This window comes from Tasmannia lanceolata, unplaced genomic scaffold (assembly GCF_043159265.1).
Source record: "Tasmannia lanceolata isolate RefF3 unplaced genomic scaffold, GAP_Taslan_0.1 ptg000003l, whole genome shotgun sequence".
NCBI lineage: Eukaryota > Viridiplantae > Streptophyta > Magnoliopsida > Canellales > Winteraceae > Tasmannia > Tasmannia lanceolata.
This window is the reverse complement of record NW_027518680.1, coordinates 18,529,963-18,543,398: the sequence shown is the minus strand read 5'-3', so window position 1 is coordinate 18,543,398 and position 13,436 is coordinate 18,529,963. Positions and strand designations below refer to the sequence as shown.

Here is a 13,436-nt window from a genome sequence, read left to right as displayed (position 1 = left end):
CCACATCCACCAAAGATAAAATTGATGAACTCGTGATGGTGCGTGTGAGATATGACATGGAAGCCCACAGGGCCATACATATGGTGCGCCACTGCCACCATTTTCTAAGTGGAATACCCAATCAATTGCGGAATACACATATGGAACGTGAATAGTAGGTTGCATATGAGAAATAGAATCTTGTTGGGCATAGCATTCCTCCTAAAGTATGACAAGGAAAACTAATTAACATATCATTCTTGGCGCCTCACCTAATATTAAAACTCGCAAACAGAATATTCCTGTAATTTTAGCAATACAGGAAGTGCCAAGAGGTATTTGTCTTGATTCGCTCGTTTTCTAGAAGGAATCTTGAGGGGTTCCGAACGAGAATCTCTAATTGGTTAGGCTTTGCAACGCTTTCAATTGTTTTAGAACAACTGTAGCCAGTGGTAATGTCTATAAGAAACCAGAGACCAGACATAAAACGTCCAAACATGGCTTCTTCCTTTTGCTTTGCTTTCCATGCACATGGTCTTATGAAAAAGCCTTCAATTCCACCGGACTTTAGTCATCTCAACACATTACTTTCTTCTGCTGTAAAGATAATTCATCTCCTCAAGATCACTACAATTTCTCCTTATTTATTTGTTGATTCTTGCCTTTTATCTTTTTCATTTTAGTGCACAAATTAAGATAGAATGTTAGATTATCAATAGCTGTTAGCATTTGAATTGATTTGCTTTTGCTCTTTAAAGCAGCCTTTCTTGAAAGAGTTGAAGAGATGGAATGTAAAAGTATCAATAGAAGCTAACAACTAACTTGATTTATTCTTGGTCTTTAAAGCAGCCTTTGTTGAAAGAGTTGCAGAATCTTCCCATGAGAATTGATGTTTCTACCGCCATCAAGAAAACTTCCGAGAGAATCCTGGATGCTTTTGTTGATTCCGTGTTTCAATTCTCCGATCAACAATTGCTCCCATCACAGGTATAATTGCCTGAGTTTCAATATTTGGATAACAATGCGCAGTTTCTCGCAACTCAGCAACTCAGGCATAATCTGCTCATGCAAATCCTTTCGTTTAGGCCCTGTTAGTTTTAGATTATGACAACCGATTGTGAGTCCAAAACTGATTATTGGACTCAAAATCATGTTCGATAAAATCAGTTTTGGACTCACAATCGGTTGTCAAAATCTCAATCGAACAGGCCTTTATACTATATGCATGGAACCTACTAGTCTTTACCTCCCTTCAATCACGTAATTAGTAATGAGATGGAAGAGACGCAGGAATTGATAATATTTCTATATTTTCTACCAAAAAAAAGTGGTAAATATAAGAATAGGGACACACCTATTTGCACCATACCTTGCTAAAAAAAAACCCACAAAGCACATCGATCTACATCTCAGTTGAGAAAGAAATTTAGAGAGAGACATTTGATAATGTTTATATTAAAGTTTGCATTGCATCATGACCAACATATATGACATTAGGCCCTGTTTGGATTGCAGAAATATCCAAAAGTTCCTACTATTTTACACACCAATAAGGGAAACATGAGCAAATCATATTCTACTTTTATGTACAGGGAACTTCAATAAATGACTATATCCCTCTAAATTAACCATAATCCTCTAATTTCTCTCATAATAGTTAACAGTGTTGACCTGGATTTAATCATCGATTAAGATATTGAATAGGAATCATTTGACAGAGCTAGAGAGACACACGGACAAAAGGCCGATATAGAGCTCCACTAAAACACAAATAATGAAATAAATAAATAAATTATAAACGAGTGTGTATGTCAGGAAATGGTTTATGAGGTATCATGCAGCCTGAGCAGCCCTCTAAATACACCATCTCCCATAGTTGTTTGACTCATCCAACCCATTCATTCTATTGGTTATAGTTAGGATTATGATTATTGTTATGGTTACGGTTATGGGTTATGGTTATGGTTATGATTTGGGGAGGTTTAAAATGGATGGCCAGAAATTAGACTCTTATAGATTGAATGGTTAGGATTATGATATGGAGATGGTCTGTTAGGAACACCCTATTTGTGTGAGGTGCTATACAATGAATGGGTAGGATGAGTTAGTCAAAACATGTAGATGGTGTATTTATAGAATGCTGCTCAGGCTGAGCTATAGCTAAGAAACCTCGCCCATATATATATATATATATATATATATATATATATATATACTAGTAAAAAACCCCGTGCGATGCATGGGCCGACAAAGAACTGTACTAACCACATCATCGGCTGATCCAAACCGTCCATGTGATGGAACACAACATCAATAGGTTGTGCCCCAAAAATCATTTCCATAGGCTGATCGTAGCCCTCCAATCTATAGAGGTTTCCAAAATTAAAAAAGCATAAAGGAGGGGGGTAGGATTGAAATTATGTGGCTTTAATGGGTGCCTTTGTTAAAAAGCATACATGAGGAGGTAGGATTGAAAATATGTGGGTTGAATGGGTGCCTTTGCTAAAAAAAGGTCAAAAAAAGTGATGTGTAATTCTCATAGAATTTTGGGAGAAATTCAAATAATTCTCTCCTTTCTCTTCTGCTATATAGTGTGTACTAGTAAAAAACCCAATGCGATGCACGAGCCGACAAAGAACTATACAGACCACATCATAGGTTGATCCAAACCGTCCATGTGATGGCACACAACATCAATATGTTGTGCCCGTAAAATCATTTCCAGAGGCTGATCCTAGCGCTCCAATCTATAGAGGTTTCCATAATCTGTTGCTCCTCTTCAGGTACCCGGAATTCGTAAATATGTTTAAAGGTGTCCGGAATTCATAATATCCTCAAAAAAATTCATAAGTAGTTTTTTCGTAATTGTCATATATATATATATATATATATATATATATAATACCTCGTCTTTGTAGTTTTTCCGTAATTGTCATATACAGGTACCCGTGTCGGTACTTTTTTTCGTAATTTTGCAACTTTCAAGCACTCTTTCCGTAATGTTCCTCCAACACTTTAGTACGTATTATCCACTTTTCTTATTCGAAAAGCATAAAGGAGGGGGGTAGGATAGAAATTATGTGGCTTTAATGGGTGCCTTTGTTACAAGCGTAAAGGAGGGGGTAGGATTGAAAATATGTGGGTTGAATGGGTGCCTTTGTTAAAAAAAGTAAAAAAAAGTGATCTGTAATTCTATTAGAATTTTGGGAGAAATTCAAATAATTCTCTCATTTTCTCTTCTGCTATATAGATATATACTAGCAAAAAACCCTGTGTGATGCACTGGCCGACAAAGAACTGTATGGACCACATCATAGGTTGATCCAAACAGTCCATGCGATGGAACACAACATCAGTAGGTTGTGCCCGTAAAATCATTTCCATAGGCTGATCCTAGCCCTCCAATCTATAGAGGTTTCCATAATTAAAAAAGCATAAAGGAGGGGGGTAGGATTGAAATTAAGTGGCTTTAATAAAAAGTCAAAAAAAGTGATGTATAATTCTATTAGAATTTTTGGAGAAATTCAAATAATTCTCACGTTTTCTCTTCTGCTATATAGATATACTAGCAAAAAACCCCGCGCGATGCACGGGCCGACAAAGATCGTACATACCACACCATAGGTTGGTCTAAACCGTCCATGTGATGGAACACAACATAAATAGGTTGTGCCCGTAAACTAATTTCCATAGGTTGATCCTAGCCCTCCAATCTATAGAGGTTTCCGTAATTGTTGTTCCTCTTAAGGTGCCCAGAATTTTTTAATATTTTTACAGGTGTCCTGGATTCATAATATCAAACTTTCCGTAATTTGACCCGCACATAGTGAATAAGGAAAAGTAGTTTTTTCGTCATCGTTAGGGGTGCAACTTGGGTCTCAACCCGACCCAACCCGAGGAACCCATATTTTCCAACCCAACCCGATTTCCAACCCGACCCAACCCGATTTGCAATTTCCTCAACCCGACCCAACCCGATTTTCAATTCGGGTTGGGCCCGCACCATAGGATCATCCTAACCATCCATTGTGGACTGTGGAGACTTTTTCAATGTTGAAAAAGAAAAACACATATACAGAACTTCTTCAGATGGAATCCAAATTCGGGTTTTGGGTCGAGTCGGGTTGCCCGACAGCCCAACCCGACCCGACCTGATTTCCAATTCTGGTTGATTTTTCCCAACCCAACCCCATTTGCGAAAGACCCAACCCAAATTCGAGTTGAACCCGACCCACGTGGGAACATCCAAGTAACGATGATGGTTTCAAATTATATATAGTGCTAATGTCCTCACTACCATATTTTATAATGGCATTACTCATCGTATTTTGATGATCGCACTCCTCACTTTATTAAAATGTACGGTATGGCCCATACCATAGGATGATCCAAACCGTCCATTAGATGGGCCACTGCCTACATAGGTTGTGCCCCAAAAATAATTTTCATAGGTTGATCCGAAATAGCCGATCTATAACCGTCCATGTGATGGAACACAACATCAATCGGTTGTGCCCGTAAAATCATTTCCATAGGTTGATCCTAGCCCTCCAATCGATAGAGGTATCCATAGTTGTTGTTCCTCTTCAAGTGCCCGGAATCCGTCAATATTTTGCAAGTGTCCTGCATTAGTAATATAAAGTAGTTCTTTCGTCATTGTCATATGTCTTTACCTCTTCTTGGTAGTTTTTTTCCGTAATTGTCTTAGACAGGTACCCTGTGACGGTACTTTTTGTATGTAGATTACGATTTTACGCTCAAATAATTTCTCATAGAGATAGATGTTAGATATCAGCAAAGGGGTTAATGGTAAAAGAGTAATTCTGAAGTGTAAATCCCACATAAAAAGAAAAGAAATTTCTTTTTCCTTCCGGTATATTGTAGTATATATATATATATATATATATATATATATATATATATATATATATATATATATATTAGGAAATAGTTCCTGCGCTCGAGTGCAGGAAACATGGTGGACCCATATTTTTTGCATGATCCTCAGCATTCATTTGAAAGGCCCCATCATGTATGGGGTTTGTACCAAAAATCAGCTCCATTGGATCAACCTAACCCTTCCATTTGTGGGGTGAAAAAATGGGCAGATTTGTGGACAAACAATATCTGTCCATTTTCTCACCCACAAATGGACACCCTAAGATGATCCAATGGAGCTGAGTTTTGGTACACACCCCATCCGTGATGAGGCCTTTCAAATGAATGCTTAGGATCACCCAAAAAATGTGGGCCCACCCTTGCGTCCTACTCTCGAGCGTAGATAAGCTATCTGAGCTTGAGCGTAGGAACTATTTACTCTCTCTCTATACATACATATATATATATATATATATACATATATAAATACATGTATATATGCATATATGTATATATGCATATATGTATATATATGCATATATACACACACATACATGAGATTTTATATGGTGTAAGCCCTTATATTCCCGTATTTTTGTGAAAGTACTGTACGGAGCACACTATAGGATGATCCAAACTGTCCACATGATGGAACATAACGTAAGTAGGTTGTGCCCCAAAAATCATTTCAATAGGATGATCCTATGCCTTCGATCTATTGAGGTTTCCATAATATGGAGTTCCACTATAGATCGAAGGGCTGGGATCATCCTATTGAAATGATTTTTTGGGCACAACGTACCTACGTTATGTTCCATCACATGGATGGTTTGGATCATCCTATAGTGTGGGTCGTACAGTACTTTTTGAAAAATGGGAACTATAAGGGCTTACACCCTATAAAAACTCCCTCCCTCCCTCTCTCTCTCTCTCTCTCTCTATATATATATATATATATATATATATATATATATATATATATAGAGAGAGAGAGAGAGAGAGAGGAAAAGGATTGTGAGCTTGAGCGTTCCAATCAAATGGTGCGCTTGGGCTCTCAAACCCATGTGGCCCACATTGTTAGGATGATCCAAAGCATTCATTTGAAAGGCCCTTACATAGATAGGGTGTGTACAAAAAATCAGCTCCATAGGATCATCCTAACCCATCCATTTGTGGAGGTCAAAATGGACAGACCACAAATCTGCCCATTTTTGCCCTCCACTTTTGGAGGGGTTAGGATGATTCAATGGAGCTGATTTTTGGTACACACCCTATCTATGATAGGGCCTTGCAAATGAATGGTTTGGATCCTCACAGAAATTCTGGGACCCATGTGATTGGTGCACTCAAGCGCACCATTTAATGTTAGAGCTCAAGCGCACGAACACATTCCTCATACATACATACATATATATATATATATATATATACATACATACATATACATACATACATACATATATATATATATATATATGGGGAAACGTTTTCTACGTGATACCTCAGATAACTTATCTGAGCAAGAGGTCAAAAAAACATATGGGCCCACATTGTTCGGATGATCCAAAGCATTCATTTGGATAGTCCAAAGATAGAGAGCGTGCACAAAAAATCTGCTCCATAGGATTATCCTAACCCTTTGAAAAGTGGAGGTTAAAGTGGATGGGTATAAACCTCCTCAAATCTGTCCATTTTTAACCTCCAAAAATCAAAGGGTTAGGATGATCCTATGGAGTTGATTGTTTGGGCACACCCTATCTATATAAGGGCCTATCAAATGAATGCTTTGGATCATCCAAACAATGTGGGCCCACATGAGTTTTTGAGCTCTTGCTCAGATAACTTATCTGAGGTATCGCGCAGAAAATGTTTCCCAATATATTATATATATACATATGTGTATATATATATATATATATGTATATACATATACATATATATATATATATACATATACATATATATATATATATATATGGGGGCGATGTTTCTGAGCTATAGCTTAGCCTGAGCAAGCCACTAAACACACCATCTCCATGTTGTTTGACTCGTCCAACCCATTCATCCCATAGAACCTAACATAAATAGGGTGTTGCTAACAAACCATCTCCATACAATCATCCTAACCACTCGATCTGTAGAAGCCCACTTTCTAGCCGTCCATTCTAAAACTCCACAAATCAATAGATACCATGATCCTATGGAGATGATTTCTTAGGGACACCTTACCTATGTTAGGTCATATAGAATGAACAGGTTGGATGAGTCAAACAACATAAGAGATGGCGTATATAGAGGGCTGCTCAGGCTGTGTGATACTTCACAAACCTTTTTCCTATATATATATATATATATATATATACAGAGAGAGAGAGAGAGAGAGAGAGAGAGAGAGAGAGGAAAGTGTTTCTAAGCACGTGCTTAGATAAGCTTATTTAAGCACATGCTCAAAAACACATGTGGCCCACATTTTTTGGGGGATCCAAAGCATTCATTTGGAAGGTCCTTCCATGGATAGGGTGTGTACCAAAAATCAGCCGTATAGGATCATCCTAACCCTGCCATTTGTGGAGGGGAAAATGGGTAGAAACATGGACACACAGTGTCTGTCCATTTTCCACTCCAACTTTGATTGGGTTAGGATGATCCTATAGGGCTGATTTTTGGTCCACACCCTACCCATGGAAGGGGCCTTCCAAATGAATGCTTTGGATCCCCCATAAAATTTGTGCCACATGTGTTTTTGAGCACGTGCTTAGATAAGTTTATCGAAGCACGTGCTTAGAAATACTTTTCTCATATATATATATATATATATATATATATATATATAAAGGTCAAAAAGTTGCCTTTCTTTTTAAACTTTAAAATTTGGAAGGGAAGATTCAAAAATTTGAAAGATCCCTCTTGTTTTCAAAAGCAAGTGCCTTTTGTGTTTATGGGGAATTGAACCCAAGACCTTAGGGTATGTGGAGAGGCTCTCAACTACAATGCAAAACATTTAATCCCACATTGGAACTATTGAAGAAGTTTCTCATCCTTGTATAAGGTGGAGTTGGAGGAAAGGCTTGAGCCTTTCAATGGGTATTGGAATTTCTTGGGTGACATTTTTTTATGAACAAAAGTTGATGTAAAAAAAATACACATGCATGGGCGCATGTGGTTCGGGTCAAATTGAAGTAACTTTTTTGTGTTAAAACGTTGTAGTTTTCTCTTAAATCCCCACACGTTTTTTGCTAATGATGGTGTGACCATTTTATCTCCAATAATCACAAATATGACTGTTGGGAGAGACGTTTTATCCCACCAATGGTGATTAATTCCCTCTAACAGTCATATTCTATATAAAGGGAGAAGACAACACTGTTTATGACACACAAATACACAGATTAACACACAAGTTCTCCCATACGAATTCTCTTATGTTTCTATTTTTTGCCAGAAAAACAATCTGTTTTATTCGCCTGTCTTCCTCCTCCATTCCTTTCATCCGAGGACAGTTCTAAGGTGGTTCTATGTGGAGCCTTCTTTGGCTATTTATCTTGGAGCGTTGATTCATGGATCTCGGTTGCACCGTAGGGGGCGGGAACGATTCTTATGGAGAGCGACCATATGGCACGACTCAACCTTTCTTCCTCAAACTTCAAAAATCTGATTTCCAGAAAGATTTCTCATCAAACAGTTTTAATTTTGTTTCTATACTTTTAATCAATAAACCAGTTTTGCATCCAAGTTGCACAATTTGGGTCCGAGTAACCTACTTGGGTTCCAGTAACCTATTTTGGAGTCGAGTAACCAAGTTGGGACCAACCATCTCTTTTTTAGGTTCGACTAAGCCATAGGTCAGTCCTTACTGGATCAATACCCCTTCCAACAATCTTAAGAATCATATTTTAGCTATGACTGTTCTTATGACTTCTGAGAATCAGACTTCAAGTTCTGTTGTTCCAACCCCTGTTGTGGACAAAGTTTTGACTATTGTTCCAGATTTTTCTAAAATAGAATAGTTTACTAGTTTGAATTACAAGAGGTGGAAAACAAAGATCTTATTTGCCCTAAAACAAATTGGAGCTACTTTTGTTCTTACCCAACCAAAACCAAAGGAAGATACTGCTAATTTTTCTTCTTGGAATCACGCTGACTACATCTGCAAAAATCACTTACTGAATGGATTATCAAATGAGCTTTACAATGTCTATTACTCATATGAACATGCTAGTGAAATATGGAATTCCTTAGTAACTAAAGATGAATCAAATGTTGCTTGAAATAAGAAGTATGTCATAGGAATTTTTTTAGACTTTGCTATGGAAGATGGAAAAGTAATTTCTGCCCAAAGAGATGAGTATCAATTCCTAGTTAGTGAATTGGCTAATGTAATCATAACCACTAGTTCTTGCGATTAGTGAAATAGTTTACAATCGTAAGTCAAGTCAGATGGGTGAAATGGTTTACTATTAGTGTAAGGGCCGTGATAAATTGACCACCTAATATCTTAAATCGACTCCCATATCTCTCTCCTCTCTCTGTCTCTCTTTCTCTCTAAGCAATGCCCTATATGGGGGTCAATTTATCACTGCCCTTAGTGTAATCGTAACCACTAGCTCTTACGATTAGGGAAATAATTTACAATCGTAAGTCAAGTTAGATAGGAGAAACTGGGAATTTCTGTGTTTCTGGGTTTGATCTAAGGGAGTTTAGGGTTTGGTTTACAATCTGGTTCTGACAAGCTTGGGCTGATGCTGGATGCCTTTTTATTGCACAAGGTTTTGGGAATTTTTCCGTTTTCCGCTCCCATAAAAGTTGTAAGTGGCCGATTCATTCAAAAGCCAGGAGCTTTGGGGATCATAATTGGAGTCATCATAGTAGCAACCTATCATTAGTCTGATCTTGCAAAATGGGGTGTCTATAGATGCCCCTCTTTGGCAGAGGGTGCTTGGCACGTGAATGACAAAGCTAGAGAGACAACGACATTTTGTCAAGGAGGACTATTGAGAGGAGTGCAAGCTTTCTTCGAGTCATTAGGCTTTTGGGCCTTCACCAAGAACTCTTGCTATCAGGTCCTCGAGTTGAAATATCTCGCTAACATTTTAAAGTTTTAAAATGTGTGGTAGCTAGGAGGGTCCTCGAAAGACATCTCATCGCGCTAACTTCCAAGGAAGAGAGAAAGGGACTAAACTCTCATATGCAGAAGATACTTGGGTTGCGACAATTAGATGGGTTCCGGAAGGGAACTTCTCACCATCCGATTAAATGTCGCGAAGGGGTGCACAAGTTAGATGGGTTCCGAAGGACTTCTCACCATCAAACTGGCCAATGTAGAGAGGAATGTAGCGAGTGGATCGGTCCTTAGTAGGGACTTCTCACCATCAAACAAACCGTTACAGGAGGATGCAAAGGTTAGATGGGTCGTGAGGGGCTGGTCACCATGAAACTAACCAATGCCGGGTACAAAGTCCAGATGGGATTTTGAGGTGCCGTAGAAGGCTTTCAGGGTGCTGTGAAGGTGAGTGATGGGGTATGAAAAACAGCAGCCAATTAGCTGTTGACACGTGGCTCCAGGATGGCCCACCACAAACCCAGCGTCGGCCCAAGGGTAGTTTGGTAATTACCTAAGAGTAGGTAAACTTAAACCTGTAAGAGGACGACACTTGTCCTGGGGCAGGTAATCCAACCACCCCAGGTTTCCCTCTATAAAAGGTCATTTCAGGGCTCAGACCAGAGGGTAATAACTTCTCAACCAACTCTTAAACTTGCTCTGCACTCCTGCTCATACTGACTTGAGTGTCGAAGGGCCTGTCCGGAGTAACGACTCCGGGTTGGTCTTATGACCTCGTTTGCTCCTTGCGCAGGACTCAGCTCCTTCACTTCGGTTCCGTAGGACTCAGCTCCTTCACTTCGGCTCCTCGGGTCCTCCAGCTCAGCTCTTTCGTCACTGCCGTATCTGTTACTGATTTTAGGCCTAACAGTGAGGAAAGAGGATTTTTAGGATACCGTAGAAAGTGCTGGAGGAACTTTAAGAAACCATATAAGGCATTGAAGAATTTTCAGGAAGCCGTGGAAGGCGGTAAAAGAGGATTTCTAGGATACTGTGGAAGGTGCTGGAGGAACTTCAGGAAACCGTGGAAGGTGCTGAAGGATTCTCAGGAAGCTGTGGAAGGCGCTAAAAGAGGGTTTCTAGGATACCGTGGAAGGTGCTGGAGGAACTTCAGAAAACTGTGGAAGTCGCTGAAGGATTTTCAGGAAGTCGTGGAAGGCACTGAAAGAGGGTTTCTAGGATACCTTGGAAGGTCTTGGAGGAACTTCAGGAAACCATGGAAGGTGCTGAAGGATTTTCAGGAAGCTGTCGAAGGCGCTAAAAGTGGGTTTCCAGGATACCTTGGAAAGTGTTGGAGGAACTTCAGGAAACCGTGGAAGGTGTTGAAGGATTTTTCAGGATGCCGTGGAAGGCGCTGAAATAGGGTTTCCAGGATACCATGGAAGGTGGTGGAGGGATTTCAGGAAACTGTGGAAGGCGCTAAAGGATTTTCAGGAAGCCGTGGAAGGCACTGAAAGAGGGTTTCCAGGATACCGTTGAAGGCGCTGAAGGATTTTAAGGAAGCCGTGGAAGGCACTGAAAGAGGGTATCCAGGATACCATGGAAGGTGCTGGAGGAACTTAAAGAAACTGTGGAAGGTGCTGAAGGATTTTCCAGAAGCCGTGGAGGGCACTGAAAGAGGATTTCCAGGATACCGTGGAAGGTGTTGGTGGAACTTCAGGAAACCGTGGAAGGCGCTGAAGGATTTTCAGAAAGCCATGGAAGGGGCTATGGTCTAAATATGAATTGACTGAGATTGACTAATGTGGTGAGATATTGAATTAAGCAGATACTGGTTGGTTTGGCCAAAGTCTTCCGATGCATCATGCATGGGAAGATTGATTGAGGGTGACTTTGCCGAGGACCAAAAGTTGAATTGGTTGTGATGGGCTGGTCAGGATTAGCCGATGCGCGGGAGGATTGAATTGAGTAAAGTTGGAAAGATGGAATGACACAGGGGCGATGAAAGAATCCTGCAGGGGTGATGCTAGAATGCTGCAGAGGCGATGATGAATTTCAGGAGGCCTCAGAGGCGCTAAGGGTGTCTCGAGAGATTTGAAGGTTCCTTAGGGGACTTAGTGGTGCCTCACGATGCCGTAGGGGATAGAATTTTGTTGACAGGCCTCATAGGTTTTGGAAGATGCCTACAATTTTGGATTGGCAAAGGACTGATTGAATGACCATTGAGAATTGATTGATGTGAATTTGTCCTCTACTTGGGACGAGACCAGTTGATGCCCTCCACTGGGGAACTGCAGTTGAAAACAAGAAACATTTCGAGGGATCCCAAGGATTGGAACTATCAAGGTTTCTAAAATTTTGTGGGGATTAGAGGGGATCCTCTTTCCTAAACGTAGACATGGATGACTAGATTGACTTAGCCGGGGATGGATCAAATTTTGTTCTTCCAAATATGGGGATTTTGAATAACGACGGTTTGATTATTAGTCAGACTTCTTTATATATGCAGATTTTTTTGGCGCTCGATTGATTGGTTTGAGCATTTGCATGTGCAAATCATTTTGATAGTCACATTGCAACATGCCCCCAGTGTAATTGCTTCCATAAATAGAAGACAAGCTAGGTAACAAGGGACAAGAAATGAGCTCGGAAGAGAATATCAGGTTTTTAGTGGTTCTATATTTGCACCACCTCTCAGCCTTGTCAACTCTTTTGATTCTTGCAAAGATCAAGTCAGAGTTACATCTCGCAATCTTCACTTAAAACCTTCAGGAGGAGTGCCGTTGTGCCCTTTATTGCATGACCACCTTAGCTCAGGGACAATGAAGAAAACAAACTAAGTACCAAAGTTTTAACTTTCGTCGGATTTCGGTCAAACGTTTCGAAACCGAAATTGGTGAAACGTAATTTTCGAAACCGAAATTGGCGAAACGTAAAATTTCGGCTGCAATTTTTGAAATTTCAGCCGAAATTTCAGAAATTTCATCAATTTCTGCGAAATTTGAAAAAAATATTTAATTTTTTATTCCTTTCCCAATTTTCAGTTGAAATTACAGAAATTTCGGCCGAAATTTTGGTAATTTCGGCCCAAAAAATCTACTTTTTGTGTCTCTACCGAATTTCGGCCGAAATTTCAGGATTTTGGCTGAAATTTCAGTTTCGGCTAGGTCCGAAAGTAACCCCGAAACCGAAATTTAAAACCTTGCTGAGTACTTTTTATAAAGTAGAGGAAGACGGGATAAGGATTCCAACTCTTTTGAAATCAATGCTTCTATTGAGTTTAGTTATTTGGTAAGGTTTGGCCTCTCTTTAGAAGATGCTGGAGGTTGTGTCATATTAACACTCCCTCTGAGTGAGTATTTCCTAGGCTACTTAGTTCACAAAGGTTTCTTTTGTATTTCTCTGAACCCTCATAGGAAGTCATTTCCATTGGCCCAATCGCCTCTTCAAGTTTTTAACTCGGTGCACTGCTTGCCCTATCTTTTGTCTAAATCGCCCCGTTGGATTTTCGACTCAGAAGGCTCGCACCCTAACTTCTGCC

The 13,436-nt window shown here is 39.7% G+C and overlaps 1 protein-coding gene across 1 annotated transcript in view; it reads left to right on the top strand.

Moving 5' to 3' along the window:
- Positions 1–434: 434 nt before the first annotated feature.
- LOC143866541 (carotenoid 9,10(9',10')-cleavage dioxygenase 1-like) overlaps positions 435–13,436 on the top strand; it is a 48,365-nt gene continuing 35,363 nt past the window's right edge. Inside the window, exons 1-2 of the mRNA XM_077375996.1 lie at positions 435–578; positions 829–966. Coding sequence (XP_077232111.1) covers positions 435–578; positions 829–966 — 282 coding nt within the window. The remainder of the gene's footprint in view (positions 579–828; positions 967–13,436) is intronic.